Source organism: Pieris rapae, chromosome 13 (genome assembly GCF_905147795.1).
Source record: "Pieris rapae chromosome 13, ilPieRapa1.1, whole genome shotgun sequence".
NCBI classification, from domain to species: domain Eukaryota; kingdom Metazoa; phylum Arthropoda; class Insecta; order Lepidoptera; family Pieridae; genus Pieris; species Pieris rapae.
The window spans coordinates 6,772,323-6,792,511 of NC_059521.1; the positions used below are offsets into that span (position 1 = coordinate 6,772,323).

General features: G+C 32.9%; 3 protein-coding genes across 4 annotated transcripts; 1 reads left to right on the plus strand and 2 right to left on the minus strand.

The window, feature by feature from the left end:
* Nucleotides 1-3,194: 3,194 nt before the first annotated feature.
* On the plus strand, nucleotides 3,195-10,886 carry LOC111004203. Of its 2 annotated transcripts, none has more exons than XM_022275110.2 (10): nucleotides 3,195-3,373; nucleotides 4,212-4,364; nucleotides 4,845-5,008; nucleotides 5,316-5,507; nucleotides 5,905-6,041; nucleotides 6,520-6,774; nucleotides 7,165-7,296; nucleotides 7,972-8,073; nucleotides 8,963-9,135; nucleotides 9,983-10,886. In XM_022275110.2, exons 2-10 carry the CDS (start codon nucleotides 4,246-4,248, stop codon nucleotides 10,818-10,820), a joined length of 2,112 nt encoding a protein of 703 aa, XP_022130802.2. In that variant the 5' UTR covers nucleotides 3,195-3,373; nucleotides 4,212-4,245; the 3' UTR covers nucleotides 10,821-10,886. The 2 variants fall into 2 exon arrangements, with proteins under 2 accessions (XP_022130802.2, XP_022130801.2); XM_022275109.2 differs by lacking the exon at nucleotides 3,195-3,373 and adding an exon at nucleotides 3,847-4,000.
* Nucleotides 10,887-11,219: 333 nt separating this feature from the next.
* On the minus strand, nucleotides 11,220-16,152 carry LOC111004205. The gene is made up of 6 exons (XM_045630713.1): nucleotides 15,970-16,152; nucleotides 15,386-15,547; nucleotides 13,185-13,357; nucleotides 12,571-12,673; nucleotides 11,835-12,022; nucleotides 11,220-11,357 (listed from the first exon to the last, which is right to left on the minus strand). The coding sequence occupies exons 1-6, from the start codon at nucleotides 16,099-16,101 to the stop codon at nucleotides 11,267-11,269; spliced, it is 849 nt and encodes a 282-aa protein (XP_045486669.1). The 5' UTR covers nucleotides 16,102-16,152; the 3' UTR covers nucleotides 11,220-11,266.
* Nucleotides 16,153-17,091: 939 nt separating this feature from the next.
* Nucleotides 17,092-19,856, minus strand: LOC111004229. Its single transcript, XM_022275153.2, has 3 exons — nucleotides 19,753-19,856; nucleotides 19,267-19,457; nucleotides 17,092-18,556 (listed from the first exon to the last, which is right to left on the minus strand). Exons 2-3 carry the CDS (start codon nucleotides 19,430-19,432, stop codon nucleotides 17,172-17,174), a joined length of 1,551 nt encoding a protein of 516 aa, XP_022130845.2. The 5' UTR covers nucleotides 19,433-19,457; nucleotides 19,753-19,856; the 3' UTR covers nucleotides 17,092-17,171.
* Between the last annotated feature and the right edge of the window lie 333 nt (nucleotides 19,857-20,189).

Genomic DNA, 20,189 nt, shown 5'->3' on the forward strand with positions numbered 1-20,189 from the left:
AGAACTTGAACCAAAATGCCAGGGTCTACATTATCAAACGCACCTTGAACATCCAGAAAAACACAAACACTGGACTTATTATTATTATTGCCATATTTCAGATCTGACAAGAGAGAGATGAAGCTGTCAGCACAACTTCGCCCTCTCCGGAAGCCATATTGAACATGTGGAATGATGTTATTCGCCTCTACATAACACTCAAGGCGCATCTTTATCATGTTTTCATTAACCTTTCCAACACAAGATGACAATGATATGGGACGATAAGAGTTAGGTTCTTCAGGTGGTTTGTCAGGCTTAAGTATAGGTATTACACACTGTGTTTTCCAAGATTCTGGAATTTTTTTAAAGTGCCAAAGAGCATTAAGATTAGCTAATAGTTTCTTTTGAACGGACTTATTTAGATTTTTGATCAAAATGTATGGACAGTCATCTAAACCAGGGGTTGTGTTTCGTCTGGATTGTAAACTTGTACAAAACTCACTCCAAGTAAAGGGTTCTATGAGAAAACTGGACTTCTCAAGGCTATTATTAATTTGAAAATAACTTTCTAGATTATCAATAACCCTACATTCATTTTGAGATAATTTATCTAAAAGAGGGACAACAAATTCGTCTTTATATGTTCTATTATTGCATTTCATTCGTTTAAATAACTTGATGTATTTCCAAATAATATTAATCGGTGTAGTTCTGTTAAACGTATTACAGATGTTTGCCCAACCATTGCGTTTATGTTCTGAAATTGTCTTTTTCTTAACAGCATCAAGTCTTTTGTAATTAATGTAATTATCAATGGTTGGATCACTTCTGTACTGTTTTAAAGCTGAATAAGTTTTAATAACACTCTGTTCACATGTGTCATTCCACCAAGGCGCTGGAGGTTTGCAACGATAGTTATTAGCTTTGACAAACTTTGGCACAGTATCCCTCTTAAGTGTATCAAGCCTTTCGATAAATTCGTCATATGACTGTAATGGATTCTCATTATTAACTTCAAAATTAGAAAACGCAATTATAGATAGCTCATTGTATTTTGCCCAGTCTGTCTTGTTGTATAAGAATTTTTCAATGGGAGGATTAATTTGGTATCTATCAACGGACAATAAAACACGAGTAAGTGTAGGAAAATGATAGCTCCCCATACAATCATCGTGCACCCACCATTCGCATAGTGGGGTGATTGGAGCACTACAAAAGCTGACATCAATAGCTGATGGATTACGGTTAGGATAATTAATAGTAGTGAAGCTACCATTGTTAAGGACACATAGATCAAATTCATCAATTAAATCGTATAACTGATGACCCCGACTTTTCGTGGTCATACACCCAAATGCCACATGATGTGCATTGAAATCACCAGCCACATATATTGGCTTAGGCAAATCTCTAATTATATCACGCAATTTATTTATTTTGAAGCTACCATTCGAGGGAGGACAGTATACACATAAAATCGTTAAGTGATAACCACTTACATATAATGATAATGCTATAGTCTGAATTTCTTGGTAAAATCTGGTCTGAATAATGTTATATTTAAAATATGGTTTGATCAAAATTGCTACTCCACCATGCTTGTTTTGGGCATTATGATAGTGGGAATTATATCCAGAAATTTTAAAATGCTGAGTATCTTTCAGCCAGGTTTCATTGAGTAGACAGATATCAACATTTTGCTCAGCTAAGAATTTAGACAATACCGGTTTTTTCCCATGTATGCTTTGAATATTGTACTGAGCTATACATAACTGCTGTATGTTTTGTACTTTACTATCCATTAATGTGACAGATTTTTTAAAAGTAAGTCTTTAATGAACAGAGTAGTCACGGGCTCATTGTCTGATTTATTACCCAATTCAACTAATGTTTGAACCATCGCCATCAGAATATTCTTATTATTTATAATTTCAGACTTGAGTTGTGCTTGATTCAAGTCGGGTTCAGGCATTGTTTTATTTACATTACTTACAATTTTTTTATTTTTATATTTATGTACATTTTGGCTTATTGATGGTAGAGTCTTAACAACGTTGCTCGACTGTGCAGGTAAAGACGGAAAATCAGTTGATGTAATTGTATTAGCCACAGAGGCATAAGTAATGTTACCCTTTTTTTCAAGTATTTTTTTCATTTTTATTGGGCAAGATTTGGATATGGCCAAGTGAGGGCCACTGCAATTAACACAACATAAGTTCTCTTTTTTATCACAATCTCTGAAATTATGCTCCCCAGCACATATCGAGCATCGTTGTTTACCATTACAAATTTTTGCAGGATGGTTGAACTTGAAGCACCGGAAGCATTGCTGCAAGGGCGGGACATATTCAAACACCCTGAACGAAAATAGATCATATTGGATGCTGTCGGGCAGAACATTTGACAAGAAAGTTATACTGACAGTCTCAAGACCTACAGTACTTTGACCGACCTTCTTCGTAAATCTTCTCACTGAAATAATTTCATAAATCGAAGACAGTTTCGTATACAATTCCTTGTTCGAAATGCTGGTAGGCACATATCGAATAATTCCAGTTTTTTCTATCTGCGCTGCTGGAATATGTGCCTTTAAGTTGTGCTTTGTTAAAAAGTCCGTATTAGTGATGAAATTATTTGCAGTGTTGTATTGTTTAAAAACAACCGCAATTTTGTTGGCATTTACTCTATGTAACACTACCACTCCTTTCACCTCCGAAGTAAAAATATTATTTAAGTAAACTGGGCTTTTATTTCCAAGTTTAACCTGTTGGTCCTGGCTTTCAACAAAAACTTTGAAGTCGGTATTAGTACAATGTTCAGGATAAAGTCTCAGATAACCTGGCTTAAAAAACGGAATAAAGTCATCCTCACCGCCGCCTATTTCAGGTCCACATTCCTTCGCGCCTCTTTTACGAGCAATTTTGGGTCGTTTCAGGGTTCCACCTGGGTCCTCTGGTTCATTCATTTTAGTAATTAACAAAATGTACAATTATTTACACTGATTAAAATAAGTTTTAGTATTATTTACACAGGATATTTTAACGAAAAACAATTTTAAAAAATTAAATCGACCGCCACATTTAGAGTTCCCGCCAAAACTCTTAATACAAGTTAAAAAAAATGTGTCCACAGACTACTGACTAAGACCAGTGTGTAGATAATTCCTAAAAGTAATTATTAATATATTTGGCAATAGAAATGACTTGACTAAAATTTGAAGCTATGCTAAGTTTAATATCTGCCATAAAATTAAAACAAAAAAGGTTAATATCACGTCTTCTTAAGTTACATTTGCTACTTTTGTCGTTGACCTGGGACTTACTAAATACGAATTCTACCAGCTATGGTAACCTATGCACCTACTGGGCCTACTGGCAGGGAAATCTATAAGGTATTTTTTTTTAATTAAATTAACTACTCTTAATACTATTAACTCCGCAAATCTTACATATTAAGTGAATTTAATATGTTTTTTACTTAAGAGTAAAAAACGTAGTATAGTAGGGTAGAGTAGTAGGGTTAAATTCCATGTTGAGACTTAGCACTCTCAAGTCTCAGCATTAGATTTGCTATTTGCAATATGGAGTCAGTCTAGCTTGCGCTAGTCTCGACTCTGGATGAAGTGAATTATTAGACATTCAACCAAAGCAACAGTCTTGCGGAACAATGTATCCAACTCCACGATTAATAGCTTAATTATATTTTAACTCTTAAATTATCACATACAAACACAAAATTAAAACGTTTGATAGAAGCCATATTGTTTGCTTTTTGGCTTCAACGTCATGTTTCACGTCATTTATCATTAATTCTAAATTTTGCGTGTACGTCATAATGTTTTTCCAGAATACATCAAACACCCAATAGCAAACAGCCGTGATGTTTTGCTACTTGACAATTAGCAAAATCAAAATATAAACATTGTAGTTTCTGAAGTTAGTTATTGTGAATAATCATAATGTGATCTACCTCGATTATTTCGTAATTAATTAGTAAAAGTTTTAATGTTGTGTTTTAGGTAATTAGTTTGTACTTGGTTGTGTACAGTATAAAGCAAATTAATATTATTTTTCCATGTTATTATATAATTAACATATAATAAGCGTATCGTCGCGTAAATTAGTATTAATGTTTTATTTGTGATATCATCTTAAAATAGTCTCCATTATGATTTAATCTAGAGATATGGTGGGTAGCAGCAATAAATAACATTCTGTTCTATTTCATAGGTAAAATTAATTGAAGCAGAAAAATAACGAAAATATGGCTCAAACATCGCAGTCTGAAAATATGGAAAATGATATGTTCAATGAAATAAATCTGACACCAGTACAAATACAACAGCAATATTTTGAGAATCTTCCTGATTGTGATTGGATAAAGTAAGTTGAATTATTCTATTTAAAAAAGTAAACCAAGCTCACTTTAAATTGAGTATAATATTACTTTCTAATAGAGTAAAAACTAACAAAAGTAAAATATAAATGTAACATAATATTTTAATATATGCTTATAATATAAACAAGTTTAAATGAATCAAATGAAATTTAAATGCAACATTTATTATCTTCTATATTCTCCAAATTAATTTTCAGTTGTGAATTATATTTAATGTGTCTAAAATTCCTTAATCACAATGTTAATGTAAATAAAAAAAGCAGAATTGTTTGAATTCTTTGAATAATTTGACAGGGAACCAATTTTATTTAAAAATTAATTAATGAATATTTAAACAATAACTTTAAAACTTTTGTCTTATTATAAACCTTTATAATAATATGTAACTAAAACCATAACAATACCATATAATTTTTGCAATTGTTTTGTTATACATTAAATTGTTTAAGCCAATACATTTTCAGATATGATCAAGGAAATAGAAAACATCTTAAGCAAAACATTGCATTTGCACTTTTTGGCACCCCAAGTAAAGAAGGGAATTTATTTGAAAATTCTTCTTTAGAAGGCTATACATCAAGGCAAAAAGAGCAGGTTCTTAATGTGTATAAAAAAATTTGTGATCAATGTAAGTATTTAAAAAAATCAAGATTTTAAAAATGGACCATAATTTATTATTATTTCAAAAAAGTTTTAAAAAAATATGGAGACAAATGGTGACTGTAATTGTAAAAAAGCCATAAAAATATATAATAATATAAAACTGGTTATTTTAATTTAATTAATCAATAAAAAAAAAATATACCTATTACCTAAAAAGTTTAGTGTCAAAAATAATTATACTAAAAGACTCGATGTTGACTATTGTAAAATTGTCTCTGGCCAGGTTTAAAAATGGTACAACCATGCTTATTAATAATAATTTTCATTTACAGCCAAATATAGTTTTAATAATGATGATCTTATGGTGTCTATACTGCTTGTTGTATGTGTGAAGCCAAAACCACTAAAGCTATTACAATTTACACCATCAAACTATTGGGTTGACTTACATATCCGGACGGATGTGGATATGTGGTGTACAGCTTTTTTTAAAGTGAGAAAGTGCATCCCAACTACAGTTGATTGTAAGTTAAAAAATATTTCTAAGACTGGAATTACTCTTTCTATGCCTAGGATAAAATTTAAAGATGATAACTTTTTCCTTTCATAAAGTTACTGTAATCAATAAAGATCAACAAACTGTAAATATTAGCTCTTAGAATAAAATTCAGTCACTACTAGCAGTAAGTATAATTACCACTTGTCAAACATGAATTGGATTTGACGTATGTCAGACTTAGTACTAATTCTTTACTCTGGATCTTATTGTTTCTCAATTATCCCACTTTCTGATACTTTTATTGGTATTTGGTAAACATAAAAAACATATCTTAAATGTCTTTGGTTCCTAAGGAAATATGAATTTCTTTAGACTTGATAATTAAGTAAAGCTCCATTAAAGATGTATTTAACATTTTTCAGCAAAACCATGCAGAGTTTACATAGATGAAAATGCGAGGGTATACCAAGATTGGCAATCAGTTTTAACGGATAACATGTTTCCGAAATGTGTGATAGTTTCTCCGCAAAATGGGGAGTATCAAGGAGTTATTGTCGAGGTACATTAATTTTTAAACAAAAAAAAAAAAATATATAAAAAAGTCCTTTATTTAAAATATTGTATATGATCGTAGAATTAATCATCTCGTATAATGGCAAAATAGTTACATTATTGCCCGTTAGTGGCGCTGGTTTCACTTAGTTTTTTTTTTAGACGCGGTACAGATCACATATGTATCATAAACTGATGACACATAGGTTATAAGCGAATCTTTCGATACGCGTTTTTTTTTACTACAGTTAAAATAAGATGTATCATTCTATACATGCCATCTGTATTTAATTTTTTTACCTTGTTTAAGATTTATAATTCGTGTATTTATCGAATAGATTAGGTTTAAAGACATTTATTCTCATAATAAACATTAGTCACTTACATGAGAACACTTATATGCCAACGTTACAATTTGAAAAAAAAAACTTGGTAGAATTTGGATGAACTTTCATTTCTGGTTAGATAATTATGATATCTTGTAGGAAGAAAAATTCGTTGCTGTTAAATTAACAGTAACGCCTTCACCAGCACTAGGCCTCAAGTCTCGAGTGCTAAGCTCCGTTGATACAGTTAATACTGTGGCCTCGTTGGGAGCAGTTGGTGTTTTGGGAGTGGCTGCCTTTACTCCAGTGGGGCCAGCAGTGCTAGTAGGAGCTACTGTGGCCACAGTTGCAACTGGGTTGTATGGTTTAGTGCGCTCCTCGTTTCATCTTCGTGACCGGAGAGTGCATGAGCAGGTATGCAACTTTGCTTGTAAGTTAGCCAAACAAATAATCTTTTTTATTTTAGTCTACTATTATCATCATAGTCTGGCTCATGTTTAAAAAAAAAATTGGTTGCCTGTAAAGTCGGTATACGGGCGAAAGTTTTACGTGACAACGACTTTGAGTGGTAAAATAATTTTAATGTTTTTATGTCTGTCTCTCTCGCTCTTAGGCGGGCTAACCATGCCCGAGTGGAAGGGACGCGTGCCTCTCACTCGCTCTCATTGTGAGCGCATAACGTGAGCTGAGCGTAACGCAGTTTCTTGAAGTGTCACCCGGCAAAACCAATTTATAAGACGTTGTCACGTCAATATCTAATAAATACGGTATATTATATATGTTGATATTTATATCCTTATACAGAGCATAGGTCTAACGAACTCTGAAGCGCGTGGCAGTTGGCTGAACATAGTGACAAGTGGTGTGGGACTAGGGAGTGGGATGGCCAGTTCTCTCCTATTTCGCTCTGCCGCTGCCGGAACTAATCTTACCAAAGTATATATTTAACTTCTTGAACGCTAATCATAATTTCTTTAATAACCAAACGCCAAATGTGCTCTTTAAACAATCTTTTTCAGCGACAAATTACGAAATCAGGTTGACAGATCACAACAGTTACTGATTGCAATTTTCCGCTTTGGAGTCTGTGCGAATATAGATAATTCTTATTTGCTACGCGTCATTTCATTTTGTTTTAAATAATAGGTATAAACAAAACTGTCGAGCTACAATGACGTAAAAGTCATCAGAAAAAGGTCATCCGTTCAGCAACTTCGTTCACGTTCTCTTTCCGCACAGATTCCAAAAATAGCTGGCTTATGACATACGTTTTCTAGTCCTGCGGTCAGAGATACAATTGCTGAAAATCTTTGGAATCATTAAGAAGCATTTAATACACTGACATTTACCAAAACAATATAAAATGTATTTTTTTTAATTAAAATTAAAATTTAAACCCATTTCCACGTAGGGTCCTTCAGGAAAATGCGTACCAATTCCTAAAAGGCCGGCAACGCACTCGCCCGAGCCCTCTGGCATTGAGAGTTTGCCCCCTGTTCTATAAAAAAAAACAAAAAAATAAACGCCATTGAACTGAAGTAAAACGACTAAACATAATATAACTTAAAACCTTCGGAAAAACTGTTTCTAAAATAAAAAAATATATTCCAGACTGGTGAAGTGTTATCTATGTCTGTGAATGTGTTGCGAGGCGCCAATATTGTAACAGGCGGCGCAGGTGTTCTGAACGGTCTCATACATTTAATAACTAAGGTAGGAAGTCTGAATATTTTTATAAATTATTATGTATATATAACCATAGATACAGTTAATAAGAGTAATTTTTAATTAAGAACTGTTAGTATTATTACTAGCTATTTTCATTTCTTGATGTAGCCTATGGCTACGTCATCTGGCAAAGGTGAAAAACCTATCAACAAATAATTGTATTTTACACAACGATTTCGTATGTTCGTTTCCATTTTAAGTGTGCCCAGCGTTTGATGATTTTGTTCCTAGCGCGAGGTTATGTAAGGTACATTAAAAAAAGGTTAGATGCATGAAAAGTTGCTCCCATATGTCTTATACAAGAATCGGTGGAAATCTCTCATGTCCAACTACAGACCAATATGTATACCCAGCTACTTTGCTGAAAATTTGAACGCCCTGTATAAATTAATATATTATATAAATAAATAAATATATATATATATATACATATATATATATATATTTATATATATAAATATACATATATATATACAAAAATACTTTATTGGTCGAAAAACACTTGTCGTCCATATATACAATTTAGTACAGAGGTTTACTAAAAAAAATCGTAATATTTTATTTTATCATTATGACATATTTAGTATCCTATCACAGTCTGTTCTTTTCTGCATATTACTTTATATCTAATAAATATTTATATATATACATATATATATATAAATATACATATACATAAATATATATAATATAACCATAACCTTATACAAAACTCAGGTAGGTTTTATTTTGGAAAATGAGGCCCTAATGATAAGTAACACCACTTCCTTCTAAAGAACTCGTATGACGGCCTCAGCCGATGACGTTGTTATTAAGTACCTAATATGTACTTATTACTTCTGATAAATGTATTACTTAATCTAAATCTTTTCAGTACATAAAGCATGGTGAGAAAGCGACAAAACTCGAGTTGTTCCAGTTCTCAGCTTCCATATTGTTCTTCTTCCAAGCCGCAATGTCCAACCGCACAGCGCAAAACATCATCGAAGATGCTCAAGCCAATACTATCAACAAATATCGGGCGACTCTCAGAAGTAACAAACAAAGGTGACTAATTTTTTTTTGTCTATTTAATAAATCTTCTTATTTAATTCTTAAATACTTCTTAATATTTCTGAGCTGTTAGTTCGTAAGTTTTTATTAGATTAAAAAAAATGTAATATAAGGAGTTATATTAAGTGGCATTGCGCTTTCTCTTCCGTATACAAATTTAGTGTTATTTTGTGGAGTAAACAAATGCATTAAAAAAAAGAGTGTGTGTACGTGTGGACACGCATTAGAAGTTATACTTCTTTGGTGTATGAAAAATAATAATTATTATATTATATTATTCATTCAATTTAATAATTAATATTTAAATTTTGTGTTCGATTTTACTTTTTATCACAAATTTTTCAATGAATGTTTAATTAAATTTTTTTTTATATTAAATAATTAATAATAAATATTTAACTTATAATATTTAGTATGTATTATATTAAATAATAATTTTGTCATTTATATTACTAAATAATACATATGGATAGTTAACCTTAATTGTATTGAAGCGCTTAGGAAGGTTGATGAGCACAGTTTTTTCACAAATATTTTCTAATATTAATTAGTATTCAATTTAAATCACTTCTGATTATAATTAGTATAATGAAAAGAAAATGAAAACACGTGTTTTAAATGTAGAAACTCAAAACATGTGGATAAATATTATGAATATAAGTACACAGTGAACAGAGGCGGAGTGCGCGCCAACATGCGCCACTAACTTCATTCTGTTAATTTTGTGTCACGGTGCGCGCGCATCGTAAAATTTCACTCTCATCAATTTTTCATAACGCCTAAAGAAGTATAACTTCAAAAAACCAACACTTTACACTTAAAACCTACATTGACATTACAGAAAAATATTCGACAAATTGAGCGCGGAAACACGCCGCGTATCGGGCACCGTACAGGGCAACACCGAGGTTATTTGCGGCATCAAAAACATCGCGAACAAAGATCAATATTTCGCCGACGTTATAAAAATCAACAAAGACATAAATCAGCACAAATTGAGAATATCCATGACTTCCGACGGTCGGGTCAACTTGAACGCTGCACACACCTTCGAGCCTTCTCAATTGTACGGATTGGGGAAGGAAGGGAGATCTCAGCTCTTCTCGAATTTAGGTCCAGCGAACGTCACCACACCAAACGTTCCCACTAAAGTCGTTCCGTCTTCAGCGACGTTCCAAATATTCGATAACAAAGAAGAAGAGACATCGATACCGGTTGGTATACGCCCAGAAGAAGTTCTACGGATCGGGATCTACTTAGTTCGGGTCAGCGCGTCCGGATCAGAAAATATTGCGTCTCTTCTAGAAAATTTAAGCAAAGACATCTATGATGCGCTGATAACGGTCGCTTTGAATGTCTTGTCCAATCTCTTACCGGCGGACTTGGCGAAGCTGAAATTGCTGAGTCCCGACAAAGACTTGATTGAACAAATTGTGAATTTCGTCTTCAATTACTTGAAGGACCAAAGACCGATGGGCGAATCCCGCGAAGCCGATGACGGAATAGTCATTATTTTAAAGGAATTCTTTCAAAATGGCGTTTTGAAGAAAGAAACGATTTTGCGTTTGAAGGATAGGCTGATGGAGTATATTGATGAGAAGTTGGAAGAAAGAAGAAACGCGTTTCCGAATAAAAAACAAATCATTTGTGCTAAATGTGAAGGGGTAAGGTATGCATAGTTTTGTTTTTGATCAATTTGAAACGCCTTCTAAAGATTCCTTAGTTTTTTTAGTATCACATTAGGGTATCAGAGGAAAATAGTATTTACAAAATAAAAGGATAATTGTATATGTATTTTTCTAAAATAAAATATTAAAAAATATAAATAATTGTATATGTATTTATCTAAAATAAAATAGAATAAGATTTAGAATTCGACTTAAATAAGTGCAGAATTGTGATAAACATAATATATTCACTATTTTAGGAGTATTTTACGAATCACAAGTTTTTGTTGTAAATCAAATTAATATTAAATTTTATAGCACTGTATTCATTAAAGCATATCAAATTTATATACAAATATATACACTATTTTACTATGAATGTAGAAATTTATTATTAAAAAGCTTTTAAAGTATTGTCCAAATTATTTTAATAAAAATTTAATTAAGAAATCCGTTTTTCATTGTAGATAGGGCTCAATTGTGATATCCTTCTTAGTTTCTTCGAGAGACATCGGTGGATTGTATTCGAAAAATTTTGCTATGAAAAACCTGCAACGAAAACGTAGCAAAATAATAATAAAATAAACAAAAGCAAATTCTTGTGCATGAAAGGGAATTCCGTGTTAATTACAGTTTGGTACATCGCGATTTCGCGAGTATTTCTAATACGTAAGGTCCAAGGTTCGATCCCAGTGGTGCAACAATGGTATTTCTATGTGCGCATCTAACACTAGCGCGTACGGTAAATGAATCCACGACATGCGTTTATTTCATCTCAATTGCTTTGGCAAAGAATTAGATATTGTAAGATACATATATTAATGAAAAATCTTTCTAATTTCAATAGAATTATTAGAAGCTCGTAAGAGAAAATTATTTATTAAGTAAAAGCTTATGCCTGTTAATTTCGTGGCCGGTCTACTAGTCGCTTTAGGTATTATCTTACACATGGATAAGGAAAACTTCAAATACCCGGGTAAACACACAACACACTTGTATTACGCTACTTATTTATATTTTTCATACCAAACTAATATCTCGATAGTAATAAGGATCGCGGCAGCAATAGTTTGCGCTGCCACTCTAAAAGGCTCGGTTGACTCCCGGAGTAGAGCTGCCAAAATGGCGTCGCTCGCGTCAGACGCAATCTCCAACGCAGTCACCAATAGCGCCGGCGCTGCCAGCCATCGCGCGCCGCGTCGGTGCCAAGACTGCTGTATTTTTTTAATATTCAATGAGGTGTACTAAAAATGTTGTATATATTAGAAAAACGCATACGGCGTACACCCAGTACAGAATCCATGTGAAACAACTAAGTATTTCGTATCTCGATGGTCTTGACAAATTTATCAAAGAAAGATCAGTGCATCAATTGAACTATAAGGAAACCAATAATAAAGTTGACAATTGGATAAATTTAAAATCGCCAATGTTGGTCGGGTTTTTACAAAAATTTAAAGCGGACGACATTTTTAAAGAACATTATGCTTTAAAAGAGATATTAAGAGTTAGCACATGATTTAAAGGTTGAACAATGCGAAAATAATAATTTGAAACTATGCATAGATGGCAAGGCGCATTAAAAAAATCTGTGTGGTCTACGTTGGATGGAGAATTACTTCTATCTCAAATATACTTCTATTACCGAGACACCAGAATTCGTTTACGCAATTAAATTTAAAAAGTAAAGGTAAAAGTGTATGTTGGTCACAAGCTTAGCCATGTACGTAGTTAATGTGTACTTCAACTCGTGACATTTTACCTTTGACATAACAGCAACCAGTAAAAGTAAAGATGTAAAAGCGGTAATAACTGCACTCAATTTTCCGTAGCCCATCAACAGCCGTATTGTAGGTTTTGTTATTCTGCAATCAAAGTATAGTACATAAGTACACAAATGTAAATCTTCTTTGCAAATTAATTATAATTAATTTCTAAAAAAACTTTCTCATTTATTGGGGCTTTCACCTTAGTAATAATTATTACTATTATTATACTATTAAATGAGATTATGTACCAGTATCTGATCACTCCATGTGTTTGTATATCTATATTCACAGTGTTTACACACAAATAAATAAATGAATCTGCATATAACACAAAAGTTTATGCGGCATAATTGCCATATTAAATAAAAGGAAGAATATTATTCCGTAAAAAATAACCTTAATGCGCATAAAAAAGTTTCACTTCAATAACCCATAAAGATAAACGACGAACGTTGTAATATAGATTCAAATTCGATTCAACAAGTTATTTTTAATATATAACACAGGTCGGTATATTTACATTTCATATTAATATAATATATATATATATATATATATATATATATATATATATATATATATATATATATATTCTTATGTGACCTACCGTCTAGCAAAGCTGACGTTATTCAACCGTTGGGCGACATCTTCATCATCAAGTTCTAATTCCACGGGTTGAGAGGCGAAAGCACAAGCAGACATTGACACTCCAAGTAGCGCGACAAGCAACGCTCTTAGCCTCACTCGGACTCCCTGAGAAGTCTCCCGGGTTGCGGTTTGCTAGTGAAATACATGTAACGAAAATTATATTTATAAATAAGCAGTGGCGTTGCAAAAGAGGTGTGGCGAGGGCGAACCGCACCGGGTGTCACCTTTTTTGGGGTGACACCCACCCGGTGTCTACTTTAAGATCAATGTACAAACAAAAAAAAATCGCTAGCATAAAAATTGAATTTTCTGGGATTCCTCAGCTAGCACTAGCTCAGGTAGTGGGGGATTCCCCGTCCCATAGTCGCGATCTTTTAAAAATCATCCATGTCCTTTTTTATATGAAATTTATTGCTTTTTACTTTCGATGGGGTGACACCACTAACCTGTGCACCGGGTGCCACACTCTACGCCACTGTAAATAGGCAGAATATAACGTCCATAAAAACAAAAACAGTCTAATTTAAGCTATTTCAACTGTGAAGGAAAAATAGTGTGTGTATATCATTGGCCAACAAGGAGCATTTTGTCAAAACATCCAGTATATTGTATATATATTTATCATGGGATGGTGAATATGACGTTACGATATAAACGTATACTTACACTCGGATGAGCAATAACCGTTTTGATGAGGTTATTATCTCATAAAAACTTTTAAATTCCGTGAAATGATGATGTCGTAATAGATTCTATACTAATCCACGTACAAAATTAAAATTAATAGATAAGTCTCACTAAAGTGTGTTAAGGTGAAAATTATTTTCAAATGCCTGAAAATATTTTTCAACTAAAGGTTACCGATTTTTTTCCGGAGAATGGTAGCTACGTTTAACATTTTATATTTGTATATCCAGAATCAAATCATACAGTTTTATTTACTTTTTTTCAACTTCAATTGCTAAGAGACTAATTTCATAATAGTCAATATATTTTAATCAAAGTAACAATTGTATATACATCTTGCCCCACGGTTACGCTCGGCAAATAGTATATATTTGCCTAGGGCTGAAGGTATTTATAAGGATTACTTACATTCGACAGATTTTCGTGTTTTCTTCGTAGTTGTTCAATAAGGGCGTTGCTTTCTGTTTCCATGATGTACAACGCACAGTTTAGAGGGTTACGTGATGCACTACATTGGTTTTATTAAAGGCATTTGTGTTTGAAAAAATTTACAGCATTTCGGTTGTGAACAGATATAATTTTTGACAGCTGTATATTTTTGACATGGTTTATGAAATGAAGAGGCCGTATATAATCTCTTACTAAATATGACCTAAGGATCCTCATTCCCGTTATATCATATTAACAATAAATTATAACCATATGTCCGTAGCTTAGATTACAGAGTACTTTAATTATTATTTTAGAGAAACGTAAATTTTAAAATTTATTAACGCATTCTGTGCCTGTGATAGGTATGGTGATCCTTTTGCGTTTTTATGCAAGTGTTAATTTCGTAAATATAAAAATAAAACTATATTGGTACTACCGGGATTTGAACGTGCGACTTTATGCCGCTTAAGCCACTAACATACCTACTGCTCTTTACGTCTCTCTTGGACCTGAACACAATATTTCACACAATAAATGCACAATCCACACATATAAGCTTAACTACTTTTATTCGTAATAAAAAGCTCAGGAAAATATTTAATTAATTGTATATTTGCATTTTTTCCTGGTTAATTCAATATATTTTCAAAGATCGCAGATACATAAATACTGTCTGAAAACACAAAACTCTTGAAGCCAGTTAAAAGTCATAACGAAGATAGCGGTCAATTTATTACCCAGAATACCAAACGACCGCAACTTCATTTGTTTCAGAAATAAAAATACATTGGCTATTTTAAGCGACACTGCTATAAGCTGGCCAGCCAAGTGAGGAAGAAGTAGTGCCGGGTTTTCCTGAAACAAAGATTATGTTGAGGATTTTACCAATAGAATGCGGAAATGAATTATTCTGTCGACGCTAATACCAAAGTACAGAATCGTAATTCCGAAATAGTTTCCATTAAAATATGTATTTAAATACTTTTATGGAAGACATTGATTGGTCTTTCCAGGTAGCCATGATAAATTGAGATAACTTACGGTGAAGCATCCCATTAAAAGGCACAAGTGCTGGACCAATCCCATAGATGAAACTATGACTTTTATGTCATGAACGATCATTGCATCACGAAAATTGAGACTCAGTTTTCCATCAACTTGTATCTCTCCAAAGTGCTTCTTCAAATCATGGATACTGACAATCTAAAACGGGATTTGATTAAAACTCTTTGATATATGTAAACTTGGGTTTTATTTGTAATACGTGTTTTTTAAATTATAATGTGCGGTGGCAGATGCAACGAAGATTTCTGCAGAAACCGCTGTCAAACGCTCTATGTAGAAAAATTAAGTTGGAGAATTAATACCTTGTGTAGAATCCTGTTGATATGACTAGTAATACATGCGATAGCAGGATTATGACGAAAAAAATAAAAGAGCTTGATGCATATAGTATTGAGAGCACAGTCCTCAAAATCCTATAATTGCCGACTCATTAACTGAATCCATAATAGAAAAGTCTAAACTTTTGGGTAAGGTAATTGCAACTCTTCTTCATACATCGCCAAGTTGTATGAAAATATAGATGTCAATACGAGTGGATAATTAGTCATCTTTTCTCTTACCAAACCAAGAACACCATAGAAGTATGTATACAAAATACTAGCTGAGAATGTCGGGTGCTGACAAAACAGCCTGGTGTGTCTGAAATATGGTTTTAGGAAAGGTGATAAAATTGTATGAAAAGGTAACTTCATAATAATGTAGACATGTCAAAGAAATGACACATCATATTGTTATATGTGTCAGGCTGTGGCTATATAAATGTGTATAGCCACATATATACGAGTATATAACCTACTCTATGGACTATAAATGTTCTGTTTAGTGTCTCAATAGTAAACTAATTTTTTTTTAATAATTGCGAATGTATCTGAACGGAGATTCTTTTATTGGGTTAATTTTTTTACATTATTTATTTTATTACAACGAAAACATCTATTGATCAAAATCAAATTTTGGAAGACTATATTTTATAAAGCTCATATAGGTTTTCTCTAAAACGGTTAAAATCTCGAGGTAAACGTAATATATATAAAAAACGCTATATAAAAATTTGCTATAATATTTATAGCAAATTAAACTATATAGGAGGGCCTCCCCTAATAGTTGAGCAGATTATCTGTTTCTAATTAAAAATAAATAGTATGTTCTTTAACAGTATATTAAAGGCCAAGTTTGCAATGTTACAGTGGGTAATTTGTAAGTTGGTGGAAAGCAAACCGAGTACTAACTACTAACGTGCTATAAATATATATATGTCACCGTAAGATTGTAAACATCGCTAGATTACAATCTATCTAGTAAATAATAAATTTATTTTATTTAAGTTACACATCTATTTCATTTCTAAATGAAATGAGACCGACCAATCAGGAAGAACTTGCAGACAGTTGACAATTTGACGCGGGACAGATTGTAATTTAACGGTTTCACTTCGGTAGATTACAATCAAGCGAAAAATGATGCGTTAAATTGCAATCATAATGATACGGTTCACAATCTATCGATAGTTTACAATCTTACTGGATAGATTGTAATATAACGATGTTTACGATCTTACGGTGACATAGACATAGCTCTGTCAATGTGCTCTAATAAAGAAGACAATAATTACAATAATGATTAATATTAGAGCATATTGGCAGAGATATGAAACCGTCTAGTTGAAATTATAGCGCAAAGGGTGTACTTTATACGTTTAATACTAACACAATATATTATGAGTCAATTTGGAAACAAGAAACCTTAAATAAAATAATATTAACTAATTAAAAATGCTATCGATAATATAGATATTGTCACAGTACACGTCATCTCTCAAGAAAGTCGAACATTGGCTCATAAAAGTATCTTTGATTGCAATACTCGGGTTTTCTCTTTTGCATCCTGTCGACAAAAGTTGAGTCAAAAATGGATGATAGCACATCGGAGCTGCAACAAAAGCTCCGTCAAAGCTTACAGATAGATGATTAGACATTTTCCCGTGCTTAGCTAGTTTTTTAAACTCGGTTATTTTCATTGGCGTAGCTGGATTGACAGGAGCCAAAGATGGATAAGATGGGCCAACATCGTCTGATACTAGGAAGTCGTAAAATATCATCACTTGAGGAAAATCAAGAGGCATTGGTATTAGTCGACTGCCTGGACTTTTTATTTTCATGTCAGCTGGACCAACAGAACTCGCATGACTTTTATTAACTTTGTCCTCAGTCAGGTTTAATGTTGATACTAGAATTGTTTCTGTAGAGTTATTTGTCGTTGCCTCGGTGACTAAAGTGTCTTTATCGGTGATATTACTTGCATCAGACGCATTATTAAGTGGTGGTATTTCCATTATTTCCCGTTTACTTCTATGTGTTCTAACGAGCGGCGTCCTATCTAGAAGTTTTATATCCGGGGAAACATCCAGATTGAAAAAAGAGCTTGTTTGGTTCATTAAATTGTGTATCACATGGAAAAATAAGGAAAAGATTTCGTTGTCGTCATCGCGTTTCATGGAGTTAAATATGTCCATGTATTTCTCAGTTTCGATACCTTCGTTGTGCTGTTTCAATATTGCTCCAATTTTATTACTTACATCTTGTCGATTGTTATAAAGATGATTAAATGTGTCGAGATCTATTCCAATCCCTCCAGTTTGCCAGACCGAGAGAATCCTTGCATAAAACGGCAGATACATAGACGGAATGCTCTTCCACTTGTATTTTAACGGTGTCTTCGCCATGAATTTACCGAGAGTCATTATAGTTATATTGACGTTTTGATACCTTCTTTGGAAGTCTCTAATCTCTCTCCGGTTACTTTGCTCCACAATTACGTTTAGCGTTCCAGGTATTGCAGGGAGTCGCTTGAATAGCCTAGGTCTCTTTCCAGTTTGCGCAAAGTCATCAACAAGAAAATAAACATTAAATCGTAGAGATGGGTACTGTACGGCCATCGCTGAGAGGTATTCAGAATAGATTGTAAGAGGAATGTAGGATCCCTTTTGTACTACGTGGTGGTAATAAACATCGCTCGCTGGTTTTGAGTTGTTGCACTTGAACACGACAACAGGTTGACGTCTATAGGCCACATATATTCCCAAACTATAGAATACGAGGAATGATACTGCAAACACTATAATGGTCATCCAACAGGCAGACATACACTCTGAAATAACAAATGCATAGGACGAATTATAATACATTTGGCGCCTAACTATACATCGGATTTATTTATCTAGTAATTCTTATATATCGATGAAGCAAAAAAAAAATTTTTTTTTGAAAATTTTTGACAAAAAACAATTGTAAAGCTTTTAAAATTGCTTAATTTTTACCAATAGTTAGAACGGAATGCTTGAGAATTGAAAATGCTTTTGAGCGTTCCTCAAAGCGTTTAGAAATGAATGCAATGAACAATCACAAATGCAACAGATAAGAGTGAAGGTAACTTGTGCCCAGAAGAGGACTGGAGTGGTGCATCCTAAGATTTAAAAAAAATGACTACGGGAATAAAAAAGCGACTAGATCAGGGCAAAAACTTATTCATAGACACGCCAACCCTTTATAACTGAAATGAAAATAGGAAGGACGTCTCTTCCAGGGGACTTCAGAGAATAGAAATTATCAAAAAATGTGGAAAAATAAATAGATGGAAGCATCAAAAAACTAAACTAAATGGAAAGGGCGAGGTATATCATTCGAGAAGGGTTCATACGAAACATTAAAAATAACAATAACTAACCATGACTAAATGTATAACAATCAAACTAACACCCATTACATAATATGTAAATTGTATTGTAAATAGTGTGGAATTAAAATTGCTTTATTATTATGAATTTGCTTGAAATATAAAAAAGTCATTTTAAACTTTACCTGGCCAACGGTTAAGCCAAGATGGCTTCGGAGTGCGACTGGTGGTCCAGCTAGTAGTCACAATACTTGGAGGCGGTTGAGGTTTTGTGTCTCCACCACCATCTGTTGCTTCCACTTTTAGCAAGGGATACTGCTCATCACGATTGACCCTCGGGTCGTGCTCCATCCTAAAGGTCGCTTTCTCTGTGTAACTATAAAAAATGTATATGCCATAACCTCCTAGGAATGGGGCAGGCATTTGCGTTTATTAAAATTCTGTCTCTTGCTCGAAACAATTGTTGTATTCAGGAATCGAACTCGAGTAGACAGTGAAGTGTGGTATCATAAATATGATTGGTTGAAGCGCTTAATCTATAAGAGCTAATTTAGTAAACAATTTTTATTAAATAACTTCTAGGTACCTATGTCCAAATACACTGTTTTTACACTGTTACAGGTGACGATTTTTTTTTGTTACCAAATATTATTTGCAACACATTAACTTACCTAGGTCTTTTGTTGTGTTTCAAGGGAAACTTGTATTAATTCCACACTTTATTATTGTAAATTTAAAAAATTTGTACGAAGTTCTTACTGACATGAAATTTTGTTTCCGATTTTAAACAAAAGGGCGTCAAATTGTATTTTTTTTAGTAAAAACTTTTTGTTCATAAATTTTTATTACACATGCAAGCAAACGCTTCCGCGGCTATGTTTGATTTTTTTTTAAACCTTTGTTATAGTATAATTTTAGGAAACTTATTCAATACACAAGATTGATTTTCATGGTTAAAAAGCATAAGCTGTAGTAATAGTTTCCGTCATAGCAATGGTTTCTACAGTATTTTGTGAATTGGTAATATCATATCATCATATTAGCAGAATACGTCTGTTGTTTCTTTATTATGAAAAGATTACTCATACTTTTCAAAAACATGTTAAAA